Source organism: Martes martes (genome assembly GCF_963455335.1).
Source record: "Martes martes genome assembly, chromosome: 10".
NCBI classification, from domain to species: Eukaryota; Metazoa; Chordata; class Mammalia; order Carnivora; family Mustelidae; genus Martes; species Martes martes.
The window spans coordinates 114,101,923-114,126,549 of NC_137898.1; the positions used below are offsets into that span (position 1 = coordinate 114,101,923).

Consider the following 24,627-nt stretch of genomic DNA (forward strand, 5'->3'; position numbering starts at 1 on the left):
CTGTCGTATACAACACGGGTAAAGAATAGAGAAGAGACCCCACTGGGACGTTGATGGTTTTACGTCTGCAGATAACCTTACACGTGTATGGATAACTCGCTGTATCCTATTCTACGTTTTTAGAACCTTTGTTGTTTAACAGGTTTTATGTGGGTAAAACTCAGGGTCAGCTTTAGGGTACCAGAGTTTTTGCCCGTTTTATATCCATGTCATAGGTTCATCTTTCAGCTTTGTGGTGAGGAGGAATATCGGTCTTTCGCTTGTTGATTTTGTGTTTTATGAGGCATGTTATTTTCAAAGATAAAAAAAGAACAATTTAAGCAAGAAATAGAAATTGCTTTCAGCGTTTTATTTGTGTGAGTGTTTCTTCTTACTCTCCTATAAAGGAGACACGACCAAACGAAGAGTGCAAACTGGAGAAATACCATTTCTATGGCAACGGTTCCATCACGATGATGCTTCCGTAGTCATTTCTTTTTTTTTTTTTTTTAAGATTTTATTTAATTTGACAGACAGAGATCACAGGTAGGCAGAGAGAGAGGAAGGGAAGCAGGCTCACGGCTGGGCAGAGAGCCCGATGTGGGACTCGATCCCAGGACCCCGGGATCATGACCTGAGCCGAAGGCAGAGGCTTTAACCCACTGAGCCACCCAGGCGTCCCCGTAGTCATTTCTGTACCACGTCGGACCGGCGTAGTTGGCACCTTCAGAGGACGCACACGGGGCAAATAACACACCGATATCTATCGGGTCCCTTCAGGAAAAACTCTGCAAACGTTTCTCCAAGTGAAAACTGTTTGAAACTGATCACACTAAAGGTGAATTTCAGATTGTAAGAAACATTCAGTTCTGATTTACTGGGCCTTCCTCTAAATTCCTCTAATAGTCATGATTATCTTTGCTTTACTTTCACTACGAAAGGTCGGTACTTACCACACGGCTCCCACTGAGGACCAGACACTGTATTGACAAGCGAGTCTGTTCTTTCCATTCCTTCGAACACTCTTGTGTTGCGAGGATTATTAGTTCCACCTACAGAGAAGGGACCCGCATTTCAATAAACTTGATTCGCTTATTCTTTCTGCAAATATTTATTAAGCCAGACACTATTTCAAATGTCAGACATGCAGCAGTGAATAAGAATGAGCTAGAAACTGGGGCGCCTGGGGGGGCTCAGTCCGTCAAGGGTCCCACTCTTGGTTTCGGCTCAGGTCATGGTCTCAGGTCCTGGGATCGAGTCCCATGTCAGGCTCTGTGCTCAGCGGGGAGCCTGCTGGAGATTCTCTTTCCCTCTCCCTCTGCCTCTCCCCCCAGCACTCATGTTTGTGCTCCCTCTCTCTCTCTCTCTCTCTCTCAAAAATAAATTCGTTAAAAAGAATGAAAATAAAACAGAAAGAATGAAAGAGAAACGGGGAAGGGCTGGGATCCAAAGCCATGTGTCTGTTCATGCTAAAATCTGCATTCTTTCTGATAAAAACCTGCTGCGGAAACCAACCCACTTGCCCGACCCTTGCTGTGTGGGTGTTAAACTTGAATGGAAATGTTATTTATATGTTAAATGGTATGTGATAGACATGTGAATTCCTTATTGTGAATTCTTTGAAATTAATCCCTGGGTTGTGTTACCATGGAGTAGGGCACCCTCTTCCTGTCAGCCCATTTGCTTTTGAGCAGACATGACATAAACGTGAAAAGTCAAGAGTAGTGGCGAGAATGTTTGTATCAAAAATTGTAAATTACATAAACTTTTGGGGCACCTGGGTGACTCAGTAGGTTAAGCCTCTGCCTTCCGCTCAGATCATGATCCCAGGGTCCTGGGATCGAGCCCCACATCAGGCTCCCTGCTCGGTGGAAAGCCTGCTTCCCCCTCTCCCACTCCCCCTGCTTGTGTTGTTTCTCTCGCTGTTTCTCTCTCTGCCAAATAGATAAATGTAATCTTTAAATACAAATAAACTTTTATGGTCTAGATGCTATTGGCATAACATTTTCTAAGAGATTCCTGTTGTGGCTCTGAGTTTAAGGATGAGAAACGGGCTGTGGGAACGGTAAGGTCTTTGCTGCACCTGAGGCCCTGCCCTCCCCTTACCAGACCCACCTGCCACCTCCTGGGCCTTCGCCAACACCTGCTCCTCTCCAGGATTCGTCCTCTGCTGCCACTTTCTTCCTGTGTGTCTCTAAGGTCTACTGGTGGCTTCCTTCACTTTCGAATGTCTTCGGGTATCTCGCAAGTGAAACCATATGAGCTCCCGCTGTCCCTTTGCCCGCCCCCCCCCCCACCCTCCTCAGTAGCACCATGTGTCTCTTCCTCTGAAACATCTTCCTTGGAGGACATTCTCCACACACCCTGTCCTTGCTTTCTCCCCTCCTGTGTATCCTTCACCACCTGAACCCCTTTCTCTCCAATTCCACTCCAAGTGCTTTATCCAAGGACTTGGCCAGGCCCCTGTTCCCACAGATAATTCATTGCCCGTGTGTTTATTTCATTTCTAATGCAACTGAACATTAGTTCACATTTCTGACTCCTTTCTCATCTGTCTTTGTGTTGCCTGCTCGAGACTTGGGCCTACTTTCTTGTTATGGTTAACCCATTTCTTTTAAATGCTTTAGTGGGGAAAGTAGATTATTTCCTCACTTTCTGACCAGCATCCAGTAGAACTAAGAACTGGAAACACCACATTGCTAAAGGTCAACAGTGAATGTGAGGACAGTACTGAACCAGCAAAAGACAGAGGATGTTGTGCAAAAATGTAGCTGCTGTTTTACCAGAACCGTATTTCCCAGCAACGGGAGATTTTCCTCCTCCTTTCTGGTCATCACTGCCCAACAGTAAAACTCCACTGGGGAGGTAACACGCCATCTGTGGGGGTGGTGTTTGTCGAGAAGCCCCCTGAACAGCTGTCTGGCTCCCTCTTTTGGACCAGCAGGGCCTGTGGGCTTCTAGGGAGTAGAGCTCGTGAAAAGCATCTTGCGTCCTCTTCCGCTGGCCTCTCTGCATCTTCTAGGATTCATGAGTCTTCTTCCTGCGTAAATGTCTCTTCCTCCTCTCGCTGCGCTGTCAATCTGTTTTATCTCTGTCATGTGGCAGAGTGTCTTCACAACCAAGACTGCCCTGCCGTTCGGAGAACTCCAGAATTGGGGCCATTGTGTCACCCAGTTTTCCAGATTCATGAGATTTTACACTGAGCATGTGTCGTTTTGTGTCTCAGCATCGCAGCTAGTTTGATTGCCCTGGACTATTCAAGTGTTTATAAAATCCCACCTTGTTTGACTGTACATGCTTCTCATTCTGTACCTTCTATTGCAAACTAGAGAACTGATTTGGCACCAAAAAGAAAAAGTTTATGTGGATGCAATTTAATTTTATAGATGACTACGATTCTGTTGAAAGGTATAAATAATTTGTCTTCAATTTATGGCTATTACGGCTCTTTAACACATTTTCATAGGAATGGTAGCCCAATCGGGAGCATTTTTGGAATAAGCTAATTGCCTTCTAAAAGCTCTTTGGACAAAAATTAGTTTCTGCAGGAATGAATTGCCATCTCATTTAAATTAAGTGAGTAAATAAAATGACCCCAAACTTCAAGATACACATTTATGAAAAAAACAGACACAGCAAAAAGTTAAATTTCAGTTATTTTGCATAGTGGTTTTTTTTTTTCTAGAGATTTTATTTATTTGTCAGAGAGAGAGCACAAGTAGGCAGAGTGGCAGGCAGATGAGAGAGGAGGAAGCAGGCTCCCCGCTGAGCAGAGAGCCCGATGCGGGGCTCAATCCTAGGACCCTGGGATCATGACCTGAGCCGAAGGCAGCCACTTAATCCACTGAGCCACCCAGGTGCCTCTTTGCATAGTGTTTTTACCCAACTATCTAAAATACAAGAGAGAACCAAAAAATGTCTCCTTGGAGGAAAATGTATACATTGTAAATGGGATCTCAGCTTCTTAGTATTCTTTCTGAAAACTCTTGCAGTATACAAAGGGCCCGTCTTTTCCTCCTTGAGGGTATCATTAGGAAACCAAGGTAGACTGCTGTCCCACTTCAGTTCAACTACCACGTCCGTAAGAGAAGCTCGCCATTCCCGGTTTCATAGTAAGGAAGTATCTGGTCAATTAAATCATAAGCATATAAAACAACCAATAGAAGAAAGTAGGACTTAAAATCATAGCCTGGAAAATTACAGTTAAGAGCAGTGTTCTGTTTCATAAATTACGTCACTGAGTTTCTGCCAGTGAATAAAAACATAGAAATTCTGTGCCAGACTTAGAATACAGCCTCCGCAGAATGGAGATGTCGATCAGAACAGCAGAAAGGAAGGTGGCTTCTTTTTCTTGACTTTTTCTACCAACTACTGAGGACGGTTTGTTGAAAGCCCACCTGCTCCCCCGCCCCTGATGTGGGGCAGTTACCAGTTTTAGAAGCAGGTTCATGAAAATTCTGACAGTCTGCGGGATCGATCCCAGAAAGAGATACAACTCCACCTGCCACGCTACCCGTATTGCATGAGCTCGAGACGGACAGAAAAAAATAGATAAATAAATGAGATAAAATAAACAAAACCGAAGTTCCCTCTACTGCTATCGCAGTTCACCCTGCAGGAGTTTACCGAGCGCCCTCGGTGGTCCGGCGAAGGAGTTCCGAAGTCTCCGGCTCGGCAGCAGTTAGTGGAGATCTGGTGTCTCCTTAGAAGAGACCGAACTGTCACTTAGTGAAGAAGAGGTTCTCCGGCAGTGGCGCATGCGGTTTCGTGAATGATTCCTTAGAGTGCGGTGACCAGGACAGCCCCTTCCTGCTCTTCTCCCTGTCAGCGCTGCCGTTCCTCCGAACGGGCCGGGCTCCGCCGGGTGTCTGCTGGGTTCTGCGCGCTGGTGTCCCTCAGAACTGGGAGGGAGGTCTGTGCCGCGCTCGCAAGCTCACAGCATCGTTCAAAAGCACGTTGGCTTCGGCCGCAGAAAGGAATGAGGTGCTGATCCGTGGTTCCGAACGTTATGCTAAGAGAACAAAGCCGGATACGAACGGCCACATATTGTGTGATTCTATTTAAGCGAACTATGCAGAATTCTTAGATCCATAAAGACAAAACACAGATGGGGGTCGCCCGCAGCTGGATGATGGGAGGTGGGCGCACAGAGCACCTGCCTAGTGTGTACATGGTTTTCTTTTGGGGTGACAACGTTTTAGAACTACGTACACGTGGTGGTAGCACCACGTTATGACTTTATTTATTTTCATTTTTTTATTATGTTAGACACCGTACAGTACATCGTTAGTTTTTTTTTTCAACATCATGTGCTTATTTCTTGATGTCAGAGATTGGCACATCATTATTACATAGTAACAAGAATATCAACAAAAGCACAGATATAATACCAACCAAACATTTATGGAGGGTAATAATTAAATCATGCATTTATATGTATAATGCTTGTTTACCAATGTTTATATCTTTATGTAAAATGTATAAATAGTATTTAAAACCAATAAAAAGTTTATATTATGAAGTAGGAACAATTTATATGATTAGGTTACGAGGAGACAAAGAACTGGTTTTTAACAATTTCTAATTTGCTCCATTTTTCCTATGTAAATAATCAACACCATATTTAGAACTGCCTGTCTTCATTAGTTTCTGATGTCATGTTCCATGATTCACTGTTTGCGTGTAACCCCCAGTGCTCCGTGCAATCCTTGCCCTCCTTAATACCTACCACCAGGCTCACCCATCCCCCCACACCCCTCCCCTCTAAAACCCTCAGTTTGTTTCTAGACTACTGAGTCCACAGTCTCTCATGGCTCGTCTCCCGCTCCAATTCCTTCCCCTTCATTTTTCCCTTCCTTCTCCTAATGTCCTCCGTGTTATTCCTTATGCTCCACAAGTAAGTGAAACCGTATGATAATTGACTCTTTTTGCTTGATTTATTTCACTCAGCATAATCTCCTCCAGTCCCGTCCATGTTGATGCAAAAGTTGGGTATTCATCCTTTCTGATGGCTGAGTAATATTCCATTGTGTATATGGACCACATCTTCTTTATCATCTGTCAAAGGGCATCTGAGCTCCTTCCACCGTGGACATTGTGGACATTGCTGCTATGAACATTGGGGACTTTATTAATGTCCACTGAATTGTTCACTTCAAAATGGTTAATTTTATGTTACATGAATTTTACCCCAATTGAAAATGTACACCAAAAAATGTTGTTTAAATTTTTTGAGAAAGAAAAAAAAGCATATGGCTCTTTGTATACTTGTTCTATACTTGAATACATTCTGCAGACACAACAGTAGTGTTCATAATATCTGGCAGGTATTTTTATTTTGGGAATTGTTTGGGAATTGGGTAATCATTGAGGTTCCCCCCACCCACAAATCACCATCGTAGGGGAGGAAATTTTTTCCCATTTCCCCTTCTAGGTTCTTTGACTGATCTAATAATTAGATATGAGACAGATTAATGAGAAAAACTGATTTAATTTGCTGTGTATGGAAGCCCATAAAAATATGAGACTCAAAGAAGTGACCAAAGCAGGCAGCTTTTATTCCTTTTTGATAAGAAAATAATAAATTTGTGAAGATTTGACAAGACAAAGAAGTTTGGGCATGGGATAGCAAATTAATAAAGAAGTAACAAGGCTTATTTATACTTCATTCTCAGCCCTGAGTTCCCTGTCTCCGGCGGTAGGGGTGCCTTCTACCCTGCCTGCAGATGGAGGGTGCCTTTGGTGGGGGAGATTTCATTTCTGCTTTTAAGGGGTGAAGGGGGGTCAGAGGGTTTTCCTCACCCTTGGTCTTTCGTAAGTAATAATCAATGTGTCAAAGTGACAGATTTGGGGGGTGCCATAGTCCGCTACGGTCCCCATCCTACTACGGAAGATGTTCCACCTAGAACTTTACCATCTCTCTGGGTTATCTCCCTGTATAATTGCCTGTCTTGAATTTTGCATCTTCCCAAGAACCTTTGTATTCTTTTCTACTCTGGTTATTACTGTGATGTTGGAAGCTTGCATTCGGAATGAACTCCTATGGTAGAATCATTTCTGAAAAGCCATTCTCGTGCTGGCTCTGCTCTTAGACACCGTTAACGAAGGTGTCAACTAGAAAGGTCACCCACAGCAGCACCCACGGCCCCCCACGGATCACCTGAGTCGAATTTGATATATCGCCTTGAATAATTGCCCTGTCCTTGTCAACTAATTCTCAGTTCACGTTGGAGGCCTTATGGTCAATAGAATTAACATTAATTTTTCTCATTTTAGGGCCCTGAGAGGCTCTTCTGTACCATACTGGCCGCCTAGACACGGAAAAAAAAAAATTTTTTTTTTTTTTTTTTTTTTGGCTACTACCGGGCATGCACTTCTGTGTAATGACCAGGGGAGTTAAGGACCGTGGTTTCCGTCGTCACGGAGAGCCGCTCCTTCGCTTCTGGATCCGGCTGGGGTGGCTGTTCCTTTCCCTGGCTTGCATCTGCCCCGGTTCGGCCGCTTGCGCGTAGCTCTGAGGCCCGAGGAGAGCGCGAGGACGCCTCCTGCCCGCTGGCCTGGCTCGCGGCCTGGTTTCAGCCCGGAGGCTGCATGGGGGTGGGGTGGGGTGGCGGGGGATCCCGTGGACGCGCGGGGTCCATCCGCGAGAGCGTCCCCCGAGAGCGACACGGGAAGCTACGGGGACAGTGTCGGAGTCGGGGCCCCCTGGTGCGACCCTCAGCCCCCGTGTTTCCCACCGGAGCGGAGCTGGTCTTATCTGAAACACTGGAACTGGACTCCTCAGTAGGCCGGCCGGACGGTCCGAGGCTCCGTCCCCCCCGACTCTGCCCCGTCTTGCTGGTTCCAGAGCGAGCTCTCCCTGTCGCCGGCCTCGAGCCCTCCCTGCGCCCGTGCGCGCTGGTGCTCGCGCTGCTCCCGGGGGGACCGCGGGGGGACGGCGGCCCGCGTTTGCCCCGTGTGCGGCCCGACTTCCAGCCCCGGGCCCTGAGGTCTTGCTGCCGGGACCCGTGATCCCGCGCGCACAAGGACTGTGTTTCCGGGGTTACCTTCTCTCTCGTCTCTTCGCTCTCCTCCTCCCGCGCGACGATGCCCATCCACACGCGCGGATACCTGCTGACTCCCGGTAAGGCAGATGCGCTCGCGGCCCCCCCATCGACGAGGGGGTGTTCCCCTCCCGGGCAGCATTCTGTCCCGCGAGAGCCGTGAGTCCTTGATCCCCCGTGTTCCCTCCCGCAGACCCCTGGGCCTCCTCAGACCAACCTTACTGTCTCTCCCCACCCGCACCGTTGTTCCGGCCACGGACCGCCGCCGTCTTGCCAAATCGAGCCACGAAGTCTCAACCCTCTTCCGACCCTCTCCGCAGTGTGGACCCCGCTGTGCTTCAGGAACACCCGATTCCATGGGCTTCTAAGAGTAAACACAGTTTCTGTGTTGGTCTCCCTACAATACCCATCGGTTTTCATCCAAAGGTCCCCTACGCACGAGTCCAGGAAGGGATAGTCACTCACAGATGTGTACGGTGTGATTCGTTTGTATCACGGGAGCCTGAAATAAGTCACTGCTTCTTAATCGCTATCAAAGATTATAGCGGGGGCGCCTGGGTGGCTCAGTGGGTTAAAGTCTCTGCTTTCTGCTCAGGTCATGATCCCAGGGTCCTGGGATCGAGCCCCGCATTGGGTTCTCTGCTCAGCGCGGAGCCTGCTTCCTCCTCTCTCTCTGCCTGCCTCTCTGCCTGCTTGTGATCTCTGTCAAATAAATAAAATTTTTAAAAAAACATAATAGCGGATTTCCTGTAGCTACGGACTAGCAAGTCATGTTGGTCACCGGTTCACGAACATAACAGATTTCATCGGACCGGTCACCCTCACTTAGTCTTCGTGGCGTTTCCACAAAAGGATGTTGAACCGTTCACCTCTTCTCTGAACTTCCTACCGGACTGCTTAGGTGGTTGCCTGAGTTTTTAGACCTTCACAAAGGCATCAAAAGTGACCGTGCAAATGGGAATTTGGAATTTTTCCACGTGCCTTTCTAGTATCAGTGATAACCTGAAAGATGCTTAGAATGTTTTTAGAAAACGAAAGCATCTAACAGTACAGTCTCACTGTTCTTTCAGAGTTTTTGCAAAATGGCTTTTGAAAAGCAGTTTAACTTGAATCACTGCGAAGCATTGGGTGCCTGGAACTATTTTTGCATTTTTCATAAAGCTTTGCTACTGAACACTTAGAGGAAAAGAGCAGGAACTGTTTTGGTTTCTTTGAATTAATGAAGGGACTCTGAGGCCAGACACTTAAGAGTCATTATATAGCGAGGCTCTGACTGTGGAGACCTTGCCATATGGGACAGAAACTCCGAGAGCTTCTGGAATAGCAGTGAGACGGCTCTCTGTCGATGACAGCTCTGGATACAAGCGATGGCAGTTGGCGGTGTCTGAACAGAGAATGTCTTTGTTTCTGTTCTACTCCGACGGCCCATCTGTTGCTTTAACGTCAGGCCGTTGTTTCTGATGGGATAATGCTGGGAGCACTGGCTCCAGTATATTTATATACAATTTTTCTTAATAGCGGTTCCTTCTACATTTTTGAGGAGATAAGCTCGAAGGGAAGTTACGAACCAGCGGACTGAAGGACTGGCTGGATGAGTAGGAAACGTTGTCTTGTGTACGTGTTTCTGGTTCCACCGACGTCCTCCACGTCCCTCCCTCAATCCTCTGAAAGCCACTCTGGTCTCAGGCTTTCTTGTCCTCCTGGGGGCGAAGGGGAAATTCTCATTTGGCCATTTGGGACTCTGGATGTTAGTGGCTGACCTGTTTTCCTTAGAACCTTCTCAGACCTCAGCTTCCATGGCAACGTTATTGTCGAGCCTTACGCCCTCTCCTCGCCTCGCAGCCCCCAATCCTGGACGGCTTTCTGCCGCATCGGGGGTGCCCCGTGCCTCTTCCCCTCCTCAACCGCATACTCAGTCGAGCCGCTGCTTGGAGGCATCACCTGCCGTCCGTGAGCTCCTCTTCTTCTCAGAAACCCGCTTGTCTCCTGCTTCCCGGTGGGCAGACCTGCCTTCCGCTCTCGTCCTTGCACTTTGCCCTTTCTCATGGCCCCACAGCAACGCCCAATAAATGCAAGGGTGACGCCATTCTTCTCTGTCTTCCTTTCTGACGTTTCTGCTCCGCTGTCCAGAGAGCCCCTTCAAGTGCAAAACCTGGAATTCACTTTGAGACTTCAATCCAGTCCATCCCGAGTGTAAACACTGGCGTGATTTTGTTTTGTTGCTCCTCCTTCAGGATGATCCGAGTTCATTGGTGTTTGTGACCTGTTTATTTTGAGGACCCCGTGCTCCCATTTTCAGACATCAGTTTCCACTCTTTTCATTTTCATATTGTATAGTCTCAATATATACCCACTTCCAAGAAGTCTTGACAATTAAAGCAACTTTGTCAATTTCAGTGATATTGTGGATTTTCTTGAAAAAAATGTATAGGGCTCTTCATCTAAATTCTTCTAGTACTTCTTTCAGGATGTGGCTTTGTTACAAATTTTAAAGCGATCAACTCTCCAGTGCACACATGTGGTAGGAATGTATGTGGATGAGGTTATATCTCCCGTGCTAATAGGCAAGGACGTTCTTCATCCAGCAAGTGTTAGGATGTGTGCTGGCAACACGGGTCATCGATCGTTCTGTCCTGTGAAGCCTGCAGCTCGTTTGGAGGTTCCCATGGCATGTTTGTGTGCCTCAAACTAAAGACCCCCTTCCTGCATTTGTAGGGCGATGGACTGCTCTGGTCTGCCCGGGACTGGCAGAATTTCCAGGAGGCTAGACGGTTGGTTTTCTAACCAGAGTGATTTGGCCCCAGCAAATACTAGCTAAATTGTCCTTAGAGTAGAGCAGTTGGCGACTTTACCAGATAAAAAGCACTTGAGGATTGATTTCTCGGATCACTTACATTGAAATCTGTACATGTAAATACCAACCATGTTATTAACCCAACACATATTTATTCTAATGATACAAAGATAATCTGTCTCTATATATGATTTAGTTATACCTTCCATACTTTTGCGTTAAAAAATTAAATAAAAAGTCACACTTTCTCTACATCAACTTGTTAATAAATGTGGGGTGTTTCCATGTATTCATTCTTTGAATCTTTAAGCGAGTACTGTTGGCCTCATACAAAATGCCAAGGACGAGAGACATAGTTATGAACAAGGTTATTATCACTTTAGGAAGTTCCAACGCTTACTAGATTTTTGTTGGTAATTTGGGCCTCATCCCAGGTTTTCAAAATCCCCACACATTTAGATAAGGTGCCATCTGGTTGGTTCCTCATCGGCCGTGAGAACCCCAGTTCTGATTCCCTGGAGTTCGAGTGTGTGACGAATGTTCCATTAAATTGACTCATCTCGGTAGTTAATTTCTCCTGCCTGTGTTGCTGGTTGTTCAGGCGTTGTGTGAGCCCTAAGCCTTTTCATTAGCTTGGGAGAAAAGTATTTGTTTACAATTGTCAAACCTTGCTCCAAGACAAAGCCCGTAACAGGAAGGAGGTTAGGAACAGACCACAGACTTCACCTTTAACTTGCCCTGAGACTCTGCCACAGGAGAGCTGGCTTGGTTGGCTGGGTCACCTCAAAGCAACCCTGAATGACCCATCTTTGAGGAAGGGCAGATTCTCTCATTCGCCTCGCTATAGCTTAAAAGCACCAGGTGGACACCTGAAAATTGTTGCTGCAAGCCCAGCACCTGAATAGTGCCTGGTATACAGTAGGTGCTCAATAAGATCTCACCCAAAAGATCCTGCCATAATGCAGTTAGTACCCCAGGATACAGGAGATCATCTGCTGAACTCACATCCTGTATTTCATGATTCAGCACTGAATGCAATATTCTTTTGCAACCCTTTACTTGGCATTTTTTTCTAGTTCCTCTAATTTCTAACTTTTAAAAGCGAAGACTGTAACTTATTTTTCCTTGTCTCTCTGCATGACATAGGACAGTGACTGGACTCTTGAAAGGTATATTGAATTTTTAGTAGTGTCGATGAATGCAAAACTTTGATACTTTCTGAAAGATAGGCTAATTAAATCCCTAGACACGACATGGGTTTGAAGGGAGACTATGTGAATTAATGTAATTTTAAATTAATTTTCCTCTTCATGTCAACTTCCTTGTATTGAAGTGCTAGTAGAGGAAGATTTTAGAATAGTGATTGATGTTGTAGGGTGAGGATTTGATGGTGTTAAGTGATTATTTTACCTGGGATATACTTGTGTTGGTAATCAGTGTCTATTCTATTGGGACACAGCATCAATATGTACATTAACAGTAGGAAAATAGACACTTGTCTCCCACCTGGAGGACAGCCCATGTTTCGCCCAGACTTTAACACAGGAGCAAATTATCTTGTGATTTTTCTGATGATGTCCTTAAAATAAGCCTTACTGATTAGAAATAGAAAAGCTGGATTCACCATAAAAATCTTTCCTTGGGGGAAAAAAAAAGAAAGAAGAAAGAAACCATCAGAAAACATTCATTCTTTGTCTTAAGAGACAAAGTCACACAGGTGCGCTCATCTCCACAGCCTGTTAAACGGATCCTTGAAGAAACCCACAGCAGGACCACAGACCCCATTTATCTGATCCCAGACTCCTAGAAATTCTGAGTTTCAAACCAGTGGATCCAGACATGCAAACAAGCCAGGGTTCAAAACATGTTGGACTCAGGCTGGAATGTGAAACCATGTTCATTTTGGGTAACTGGCCAAGGACGGATGAGGTCTTATGGCCCTAAGAGCTAACCCTTAATCTCAGCTCAGTCCCCACCCCCCTTATGAGACTGCAGTTAAACCAAGAGAGAATTCGTTTGAAGAGCAGCATGGATTTTGGGTTTTTTTTTAAAATCCCCTCTTCCTTCTCTACTGTTACTTTACCATTGTTCCTCTCTGGTTCTTGAGGCTCTTGTTAACCTCAGAGAACCGCTGTGAACGTTAGCATTGATTAATACCTTCCCCAGCCGTCTCCCCCTGGTGTGAATCCCAGATTACTCTCCTACCATTCACTCACATTTTTCTTTATGGAATGTTGGATGTCAACAATAGGCTCTGAAATAAAGGCAGTGTTCTCTTCAAAAAGGCAGTGTTTAGGAGTGCCTGGGTGTCTCAGTTGGTTAAGGGTCTGCCTTCGGCTCAGGTCATTGATCTCAGGGTCCTGGGATGGAGTTCCGCTCAGCAGGGAGTCTCCTTTTCCCTCTGCCCCCTGCCCCACCCCCACCCCACTAGTGCTCTCTCTCTCTTGATTCTCTCTCTCAAAAAAATTTTTTTAAAGGCAACATTTAGTGTCTGCAGTGAAGGTGAATTCATATATGGAGACATCCATTTCTTTCTCTTTGCGGGGGGAATGGGTTTTCCCCTAGGAACAGGAGAGACTGCTATTACTGTAAGAAGTTGAGGCTATATGTTCTACAAATCTCGAACATCCGTCTCCTGGTTTAACAGTGGCGGAATGGGTTACTGCAGTCTTGAAATGCATGCTTATCTACAGTCTGATTTCCTTTTAGGTAAGATGGGCATTTAAATGGACATCAGGAGAAACCAAGAGATTAATGGGTGTTTTTTTAAAGGGGTTTTTGTCTTTAACAGGGTTAGGTTGGTTTCATCGTGTGGTGCGTTTTATCCTGATTTCTCACGGAAGAGGGAAAACGAAGATTTGTTCATCATTGTCCAGGTAGTGAACTCCCAGGAGTAGATAGTCCCCAACAGTAGATGTTGCAAGCTGGATATTAGCAACCTGAACTTTAGGAGGAGAGCATGTTTGTCTTGTTGTCCAGCATTAGCGACGGTCGTTCTGCTTCCTTCACAGGAGTTCAACAAATAATTGTCACATGTGCCCTGTGGGCTGCTTCTCTGGGGTCATCTTCGCTGGTGGTGTTTGGTCAATTTCCACAGGTTTTTGTTGTTTCACTTAGAGAGGAGCGGGTGTGTACTGGCTGGCATCCGTCTCAGCGGAGGAGAGCCCCTGAACACTGGAGTCTCACCCCTTTCATGAAAACTTCTGTACACGGTCTCATCGCATACGGTTGCGAGAATCCGCGTTAGTGACGTTTTCTAACATTTTTTGCTGGTAGCTAAGACTCAAATGTGACAGATAAAGAAGATTGAGTAGTGGAGAGAACGTGACGTTTCTCAAACCAGAAAGCCCCAAACTCAGTGATGCGGTGAGTCCAGGTTTTCCAAATTGTGGGTCAGGATACATTGGTGGAATACAGTGAGTGGGACGTGTCTAATGTTTTCTTAATAGAAATATAGTTGTTCAAAGTAATAGACTGGGGAAGGATAAAACATTTCATCTTATTTCAAGAATCTTTTGTTTCAGAGATACAGACTGGTTTATGTATGCGTGTGTGCATTTGTATATGTGTTCATGTGTACACACGTGCACACCCACATGTATGCACGCGCATGTTTGTATGTACATGTGTCCATGTGCACACCCATATGTATGCATGTGCTTGTTTGTGCATGGGTCCATGTGTGTGCATGTGTGTTCATATGCACACGTGTGTGCATGTGCACTGCTCCTGGCATATGCATATATATCCATGTGTGCATCTGTGCACATGTGCTCATGTGTGTGTGCACGTGCTCCTGTGCATGTGCACATATGCCCATGTGTGCATGTGTGTGCATGTGCACGTGCTCCTGTGCACTTGTGTGTTATGTCCACGTATGCATTGCGCTCGTGTGCACACGTGTGTACATGTGTGATCATGTGTACATGTGTGCTCGTGTGCATGTGTGCATGCTCCTTTGCATGTGCACATATGCCCATGTGTTCACATGTGTACGCGCGTGTTCATGTGCACATGTGTGCATGTGTGTGCAGATTTGCAGGTATGCATGCATGTGTGTATGTGCCCACATGTGCATTTCTACTTGTCTGCATGTGTGTGCATTCTGTATGCATATATGCATATGTGCATCTGTGCCCGTTTGTACGTGTGTGTGTGTGAGAGAGAGAGACATGAAACTGGGTCACAATCTAAAATCTATATTGTCATCAACAGAGCTTTGGGTATTTCAATGTTTCATCATTCTGAGGCCTCAATTTCTCATCTGTTAAGTGAGATTAATGACAACTATTTTGAGGGTTTATTCTGAGGATTGATGGCAGTAATACATGCAAGGTACCTCGCATTGCACCTAATTTACATGATAGACATACAGAAAATGTTACCTTTTACTAAAACTAATCCATTTAAAATTTAATTGATTAGAATCTATTCGAGTGTACACAGGATTGAGTCAAGATTTAAATCCATAAAACTAATTTTTAAAATACTTTCTGATTCGAAAGACAATGATGTTAAAAATTAATCAGGAAGGACATTGCTTAATTAATTCACTGTTTATTGATTTTTTTTCTTTGAGATCATTGCTTTTCAGTTCAATAAAATATTTTTAATTTATCAACCCATTTACTCGAGTAGTATTTCCAGAAGCTGGAATATGTCCAAAGGAACATGACAGAAATTCTTATGTGACTCCAAACTTATGCTATGAGAGATAGTTAAATAATCTGGTGACAGCTTACAAAAGAGAATACTCAAATGGCATTGATTTCATATACTAAAAGGATTATTTCATGCCAGAGAAATTATATTAATTAAATAAGCCTTGGAAGCAGAAGAGTGAAGACAAATTTATTGGAACTTATGGAAAAATAGAATTTAGCTCAAAACCAGATCCAGAGAATTACTCTTGAGACTGGTCTTGAGCCACCAGAGCTACCCCGGGGCGGGGGGGGGGGTGGTCCTCTGAGAAGGGAGGAGGGGTATGTTTGGATTTGATGGGGTGCAAATCATCTTTTAGCTAAAGACCCGATGATTGTTTAGATCGGCTTTTATGGGTTAGATATCCTGATGGGCTCTATATCAAACTTTGTTTTTTTAAAGATTTTATTTGACAGAGCACAACAGGGGGTGCACCAGGCAGAGGGAGAGGGAAGCAGGCTCCCCACTGAACAGGGAGTCCCACGCGGGGCTTGATCCCCGGACCCCGGGATCATGACCTGAGCTGAAGGTAGCTGCTTAACTGACTGAGCCACCCAGGCGCCCCATATCAAACTTTCATGTTGAGCAGTCCCATAGGGCATATGCATGTGAGACGTGCATTTTTCCATAAATGGGCCTGGAAACACAGACTGGTGGAAACTGCTGGGGAACATGCATGCTTTCATCTGTAAAGGAATCCTTCTGTTTATCAGGTCTGTTTTCATGTAGTGATAGGCGTTAAGTGCTTATCCCTGGCTTTACTCTGGATTTCTCCCTTCATTTGGTTAGTTACATTTGCTGAGTACTTAGAAGCAAAAGTAGAAAAGAAGTGTGTCCATTGCTCGTTTTAGCAGTTTAGTGGGCATAATAAGCCTTGGTCTGAATGCAGACAAGGTTGGGGCTCGTGGGCATGGTAGCATCTGTAGCGAAGAAGAACACAAGAGGTAAACTAATGTCAGCTGGAGGGGGAGAGGGGACGCTAGAGAAATACGATGGTTCGTTTCACCAAGAAGCAGACCAAGAAAGGCATGATAGGGAAAGGTGATGGTCGGGAAAGATGATGGTAGGGAAGGACTTTTTTTTCCTTGTAGCCTTTAGGGAGTGCTTTGAGTGGCTTTTGATTTTGTTGGGGAAAGAGAATAACTTAAAAGATGCCCTTGATCATAACGCAGTCTTTGTACCTGACAATGACTCTCTCCTCCAAAGTAATTTACATTGGAGAAATCGGGAGCTGTGTAAAAAGGGACCTGACTTGCCCGGGTACTCCAGAGCTAGAATCAGAACATGTGTTTCTTGACTTCGCACTGTTCTTTCTGATATCAGTCTTGATGGGTTCCTGCCCTGAAATGTCCTCCGAGTCTGTGGGCCTCAGGCAGCTGGACCTGCGTGTCAGGGGTTTTAGCTATGGGTGTAACGGGTCCGGGATCCTCCAGAAGTAACTCAGGATGGGTTGTTTGAATGGATCACGCAGCTGAGTGAGGGCTCACACGTCTTCTCATTCAGAGGTTTTCAAATGTTACTTTAACAGGAAAACCCACTGTTCACATTATATTTCTGTAGCAGCTTAATATGTAAGCAGAGCTTTGTTTTTTGTTTTGTTTTGTTTTTAAACAAAGATGATTTAGTTCAAGTGAGTATTAGCGATCTGGACCACTGCCTGCTCCTACTTCCCACTGGCCCACCATGACAACCACGAGGCTTCCAAGATGTATCATAATTAAAAAAAAAAAAAAAAGTGTACTTGCTGGCCTTTGTTTTATGACCAGGCTTTCTTTGAATGCAGGGGAAAGAGGACATTATTTCAGACTTCCTGGAGGAAAATCCGTTTTCTTAAATATGGCAAAAAGAGCCTGCAGGGGCAGATTTCAAGGGAGCGTGACTCTAGGGGAGTCCAGTGGAAGGGAAGACATGAAATATGAGGAAATTGACCTCTGTACTGTCCAAAACAGGCGTTGTGAGGACTAATCAGCTCATGTGTAACTGACACACTGTATCTAAGCGCTTTCCCAAAGAAAACAAAATTTGGGAAAACAGGCATATTTCTCTAAATATAAAGAATTGTTGATGCTGATTTGAAGTCGTTTTGTGCAGATGTCTGGTAGGGTCTGCAGTGATGGCTCTTTCTAGGGAATCTGCAGAATAGTATCTGGCTTAGACAGTCCCCCCACCCCCACCCTGTAACCCGGTGGGACAGAGGCCTGTGTCCTTCCGTGGGTTCTCCGGAAAGCACGCGGAGCCTCCAGAGCCTTCCCGGGATGAGGCCCCACGATCTCTGGATAAGGGAAACGAGGAGAGGCCGAGATCAGCAATCAGGAGTCGCGTAGGGGCGGATCCCACAAGGTAGCCCCCGAGCCGGATTCGGCTGTTACTGATCTGTTTAATGACTACACTGCCAGGGAGCGGTGTCTTAGAATCTCCTGGGACCTGAGGCTCCCTCAAGACGGTGGCATATTCATAACCCATTTCAACGCTTTTTCCGTCCTAAGTCCTTGACTGAATGCTTAACAGCACCCGCAGCTTCCCTGTCCCGAGGCGCTTCTTGCCCAGCTCCGCACACCAGCTTGGCGCACGGCGGCAGCTCCCCCTCGGGAAGGAAGTGCGTCTGGGTGCCCGTCGTGCCGATCACCAGCACGTTTTTCTTCAGGTCGAGGGAACACTGGTGTCTCCTGAGCATGTCTAGGCCTAGCAGCATGTCCATGGGCTGGTCCTCGAGGATGGAGAACGAGCACTGGAGGAAGTCGCCTTCGATCTGGATCTGGGCGAGGTGCACCCGGCCGATGATTCTCTGCGTGCCCACGCCCTTGGCGATGCCGGCCCAGCGGCGGTCCACCAGCCGGATGATGTTGCACCTCTCGGCGCACGCCTGGCTCATGATGGTCATCTGGGCCCCGGAGTCCACGAAGGCCTGCAGAGGGTGTCCGTTCACCTTGCAGTTGATGTAGAGCATGGTCACTTGCCCGAAGCTCTCCGGAGCCTCCTCCATCGCAATGCTCATGTTCTCCTCGATGTTGCGCTGCCGGATTTCTTCCTCGATTTTGGCCTGAGCCTCCGGGTCGAACGGGTCCGCCGTGAACAGGCGCAGCCGCTCCTGCTCCCGCAGGGCCCGCTCCCTCTGCTGCTCCAGGAGGACGCGGGAGAAGGCGTCCAGGTTCCCGCCGAGCAGGGCTTCGGCCAGGGCGGGGTTGCGCTCCTTGAGCAGCGACAGGTCATGCGGGTTGGACAGCAGCAGGCTCCGGATCAGGGCGGGGCTGTCCAGACCCTGCGCGCGCGTCATCTTCTCCCCGGAGCCCAGGCCGTGGGACGGCTGCGCGGCGCGGGGCGGCTGCGGGGCGCGGGGCGGCGGGGGCGGCGCGGGCGGCGGGCGGCAGCTGGACGTGCTGGGCACCGCCACGCCGGCGGGGTCGGGCCGCGGCAGGCTGCACGCGCGTCCGGGCGCCCGCGGGCCCGCGCCCTCCTTCTGCAGCAGCACCACCACGTCGCCGTCCCGGAGGCCGTAGGAGCCCAGGGAGCGCCGGTCGTCGGCCAGGAGCCGCTCCAGGAAGAAGATCTGGGTCTCGGCGGCGGGGATGCCGGACTCGAGCTCGCAGAGCAGGCGGAAGTTGTAGAGCTCGAAGTCAGGGCTGACCTGCAGGGAGAAGGTCGCCTCGGACAGGTCCCTCCGCACGCAGTACGCGGTGACCAGCATGGCGTGGGCCCGGGCGGGCCCGGCGGGCACCGGGCATCGGGGTGTCCTCCGGCTGGCTGGCGCGGTCCCGCCGGTGGTGCGGCTGCTCCCCACCCGCGCGGCCCGGGCTCGGGGGCACCCACTTCTGCGCGAGGCCCAGCCGCTCCCCAGCCTCCCTGCCGGCCGCTCGGCCGCTCGGAACGCGGAGGAGGCCGCGTGCGTTCCACGCTCATTTGTGTGCAGCCGCGTGGAACTCGGAACCCCGTTCCCTCGGAGGCGCCCGACGCCCGGCCGCGGCCCCGGCCCCCCACCCCCCGCCAACCCTGCTGCGCCCGGGACCGCAAAGCGACGATTCAGCTCTTCCTGAACAGCGGGGCCCATTCCAGCGCGGTCACTGGAGAGCTGTGCTCGCTGGGCTCTTCCGTGGGCCCCGGACAGGAGGGAGTGCGGGTTTCCCGGCGGCGGGCAGCCTACGGGCGCTGGGCAAGAAAGAGGGGTCATCCCTGGCCCCTGATCGCGGGGACCTCACCCTCTGGGGGAACTGGTGGTCGGTGGTGACTCAGAATACCCAGACTGAGAGAGTGGCACTCCGGGCAAGGATGACAGGAGCCGGAATTCATGACCAGGCCTGCTGTCTTCCAGAGAAAAGGGTTTGTGTCCGTGATTTTGACGGGCAGGGTGTGAAGCTGAAAAGAAAATGATCAGCAGGGGTTTATAGAGTCTTACGTGAATCCGAGGGCTGTAAGCAGTATCCATAAGCAAAAATCCTCCCCCCAAAATATAAAACGGGAGGGAGGGAAAAGAGAAAAACGAGAAGGGGAATGGGAAGGATTCAAAGCAGGTGTTTGTGATGGTTTTTTGTTTCTTTCTTTGTGTGTGTGTGTGTGCGCGCATTTTCATTTAATTTAAGGAAGTGGTTTCTCACGACCCGTGAAGGACACTTGGTGGCAGGAGCGCCAGAAAGACGCTTCCTTGTTGGCTCAGAGAGGACGCTGTTGCTAGGAGCTGAAAATACGAGGACCAAAGCCAATGACCATGAGTGTGGTCCTTGAGTAGAACAGACGGGCCCCGGTCAGCCACTGGATGTGGGGAGCGTAAAGGAACACATCGTGTGGATAACATAGCGGGTCTCCGAAATGCAAGCCCCCTTCCTAGCAGGCCGTTGCCTTCAGCGGGCGTGTGAGATGAACTTGTGAGGAGACCAGTCTGACCTGGGTTCTGGAGTAAGATGGGTCACGGATGCCTCTCCGGGGGCCGTCTGTGGCTCCGGCTTCGACGCAGGGCTCACTGCCCCCCGCCCCACACTGACTGGAGGCTCGCAGGGCCCCAGTGGAGAGGTCCTTCCAGCCGGGTGGCGGCGGGTAGAAGCCCTTGAGCACCACTTGTCTTTCTCTGTATTTCTCTAAGTGTTCACGAGGACCTCCTCTTCCCTGGCTTGGCCTTCCCACGGGTGTCAATCAACATCCTCGGCTCTGCCCCACCCCCTCTTTATTTCGAGTTTTGTCAGAAGACCTGCACTGTGAGAGGTTGCATCAGCTTTGAGGACTGTCTTAGCTTCTCATTCTCGTGTGTTTGTCTCAGAGAAAGGATAGCATCTCACTCCGTGCTCTAATTATCATTATATTTCCATACTCGTGTTCATTCACATTGGAAACGTTGGCTAAATGCCCAGTGTGTGTGGAGCGTGTGCTAAGTTCCAGGGATGCACACACAAATTGTGTTAAGTGCAGGCTGTGCTCATAGAGAAGCCGCAGTCTGAAATAGGACACGTGCACGTGTGCACATATGCACACACACAGAGACACACACACACAAATACATATACCTGCACACACAGGCACACATGTGCACACATGTATGCACACATGCAGACACAAAGGCATATACCTGCATATGCACATACGCACACATGCATACACATGTACACATACATGCATCACATACACAAATGCATATGCCCACATATACACGTACATGCATACACAGAGACACACATGTGCACACATACCCACACACATATGTACATGCACATGCACAGTGACACAAATATGTACACATGCATACACATACACACGTGCACACATATACACACATGCACATGTACATGCATATGGACACACATACACACACACGTTGGGGATTTAAAAAGTACCAGAAAAATCAGTATACCACAGGAGAAATGGATAATATCTGGAAAACCGACGCAGACTGTGGAGAGGGGGTCAGGCAGGGAAGGCTTCCTGAAAGTGCTGGGCTTGGAGAGAGGGTGAGAAGTCAGCCAGGGCAGGTAGACATGGCCGAGAAGCGCCATCCCAGCTTCACACCCACAACCAGTAAGGCAGCAGCACTGCAGGAGAAGGAGGACTTCTTAACATTTAAGGGAGGGTAATCTAGCATTATAATTTTCCTGTAGAAAATTATGAATTATTTAGAGCAGGTTTTCGCTATTTGCAGAGATGGATGGTGCTTTGACTCAAAATATTAAGTTAATAAATTTCCTCTGTAATTCTTGGCGTCCCGATAAGATCCTCCGAGATCAGCCGTGGTGGTGCTGAGCTCGAGACCAGCTGTGTGCTGAGACCTGTCGTGTCCAGACGACTCTGCTAGAAGCCAGCAAGGCTCCCAGTCCCCGTCCCTTTTCCCTTCCTGCCATCCAGCTTTGCACAGTTCAGTTTTAAAATCTTAATAAGTTAGAGAGATAATGTAGGGGTGTTGTTTTCTTAAACAGTGGATGCAATTATTTTTGTAGAATAAGATTTTCCTCTTTTTGGGGGGACAAAGCAAGAATCTGGGTTCACATCAAAAAAGCTAACATCTTTTTTTTTTCATATTACCATGGCTTTAATACTCAATGTAATTAAGCTTTATGCAGTCTGTTTTATTATCTTGCTGTAATTCTGTTGTTGGCATTTTGCATTTATGTGCCTTTTACTATTTTCACCATTTTCTGAGAACACACAGTGGAAAGCAAGAAGCCTCACGGTCTGGCCAGTAGGTGCCCTCCCTCCCTAGAAGGATCACACAGGCCATCAGGATTAGTGGGGAGCTGAGTGTCCTCTAGTCTACCCCCACGCAGGCCTTACATCTCTGTAGCGTTCCGGAATCCGAAACGCTAACCACAAGCCTTCTGGGGCTCTCTATATTGTAGGATTCCTTCATTCTCCTCAGCACTGTGGGTGATTCAGATACCAGATGTATAATTATCTTACCTCAAAATTGTAATTAAAAACTTGCTCTGATTATGTAATAAACTCAGGGATTGTTGGAAGCGTGTATAAATACTCCTAAAAGTGAAATGTCCGCACACCGTAAGTTCCCGCTGCACAAGCTCTTGGGAAACGGGCTGTCTGACTTACCTAGACGTGCGGACCCAGGCAGCTGGAGGTTGTTATAACTTCTGAGGGGTCGCAGTGAAGTATGTTCTCTTGCTTTTTCTTCCTTGGTAAGTATAATATGGGAACATAATCAATCCTTTCTTTGGTAAGTGAGACCCCTGCAAGGTCTTGTGGCTCTCGCTCAGAAAATCAATTCTCATCGTTCAGCTTAAATACCCAGAAAATAGAAAAGATGACACTGATTTCATGCCGGCCAAGTAAACATCCCTGAAGTTATTTTTTGGAATAAATAATGCCCTTTATAATTTGCCTCTTTATAAAACCTTAATGCCACAAAAAAATCCCAGATAATTGATGGTTTCACTTAGCACAGTCAGCTGACAGCTTAAAGTTCCATGTCTCGCTTTGCAAAACAAATAAATGTCTTTTCTGTGAAAAAGGAGTAGCGGCATAAATGTCTGTATGTAGCATCTATAATGATCAGATTACATTAAGTGAATATATTAACTTGCTGTGTTTGAAAGATTCCTTGAATCTTTCAGGGAAGATTCCTTCCTTGAAATGTGTGGCTGCTATTACTTTAAAAATAAAGCGTAATCGAGACATTCAGACAGAGTAATCTTCACCTGAAATTCTCAAAGCAACTTAGGAAAGATGCAGAATTTTCAAAGCTGATCTAGAGGTTAAACTATGAATTCTTCCTCCTGTTCTCCCATTTGCTGCCTCTGTTGCAAATGAACAACATTTATTTCCTTGGATAATTATTTAATAGACCCATTGATGATACTCTGATGAAATTTCAAGCTTTTATTCGTATGTTTGAGGGTTTCCCATTGGAGAGGTTTAGTGTTGCCCATCTTTTGAGACTTCAACACCATAATAAAACCTGTTAAATAAATGTATAAACAGTCACGTAATTGAAGAAACTCATGAGACCTGACAATTTAGTCCGTAGCAACCCGCGGGCAACCCAGCTAGTGAGTTTTTCTCTATTATAAGGAGACAGAACATGGACAGAAGACGCAAACACTCATACACACACCAATACACATGTGTTGGGGGAGAGAAGGTCAGCAAATACACACTCAGTCTGGGCATGTTTTCAACCACTTTAAATGTGCAATTAAAAGATGATGTCATTTTCCAGCAGGGAGTACTTTTAGGAAACATGGTATTTATTGCTTTATTTTACAGATTACTGTTTTAACATTTTATCATGAAAAGGGATACATTTAAGTTATATATTGTGTGTTGAAAATAACTTCTCTGGATAGCTTTTGGCGTTATAGAATTTTGGCTTTGGCTTTACTTTCCAAGTCTAGATATACATGTGTGTGTATTTACTTATTTTTAGGAAAGTTTGCTGCTACGATTTTGTGCCTTATGGCCTCTTCCAGTGTCTTAATCATATAAGAATTACTCGGGTGTAGGACACACACCTTATTACTGAAGGTTTGTAGATTACTTATAATTTGTGAAAGAAATACTTAGATTAGATAACGTTAGTGTAATAAAGACACGCTAAATACAATTTATGGGGACATCTGGGTGGCTCGGTTGGTTAAGCATCTGACACTTAGTTTCGGTTCAGGTCATGATCTCGGGGTCCTGGGATCAAGCCTCACATCTGGCTCTGTGCTCAGTGGGGCATCTGCTTCTCCCTCTCCCTCTGCCCGTCCCCTCCACTTGCTCTCTCCCTCTCTCTCTCAAATAAATAAATATAATCTTTCCAAAAATATGATTTCCTGGGTTTACTGTTGTTTCTTCACTTCCAATGTGCCTTAACAAAAGAATATTTCCGTTTTTAAAAATTTTTGCTCTTTGGAGAATAACCATGTAACAAAATAGTAAAAGTAATGATAATGGGGACTTAAGATGTTTTGAATTCAGCTGTGATTGAGGAAAGCCATTCAAACCATTTTTTAATGTTTACTCTTTTGTAGGAAACTTATAATCAACACATTTCAAAGACATTGTCACTATAGTTTAGAAATGTCAGTGTGACCGTACATAAGTTCAAATACACTTTAATACCTTCAACATAAACTTTCTTTGTCAGAATATTAACACTAATATCATCAATTCCTCATTATGTTTAGGTAATTATGTGTT

General features: G+C 46.7%; 2 protein-coding genes across 2 annotated transcripts in view; one reads left to right on the forward strand and one right to left on the reverse strand.

Annotated features, from left to right (window-relative positions):
- The window catches only part of PDGFD (platelet derived growth factor D), a 226,993-nt gene that overhangs the window by 94,871 nt on the left and 107,495 nt on the right, over positions 1-24,627 (forward strand). The gene's annotated exons all lie outside the window — the stretch shown is intronic.
- On the reverse strand, positions 17,981-19,201 carry DDI1 (DNA damage inducible 1 homolog 1; the record flags this gene model as incomplete). The annotated part of the gene is made up of 1 exon (XM_080817856.1): positions 17,981-19,201. One exon carries the CDS (start codon positions 19,199-19,201, stop codon positions 17,981-17,983), a length of 1,221 nt encoding a protein of 406 aa, XP_080673982.1.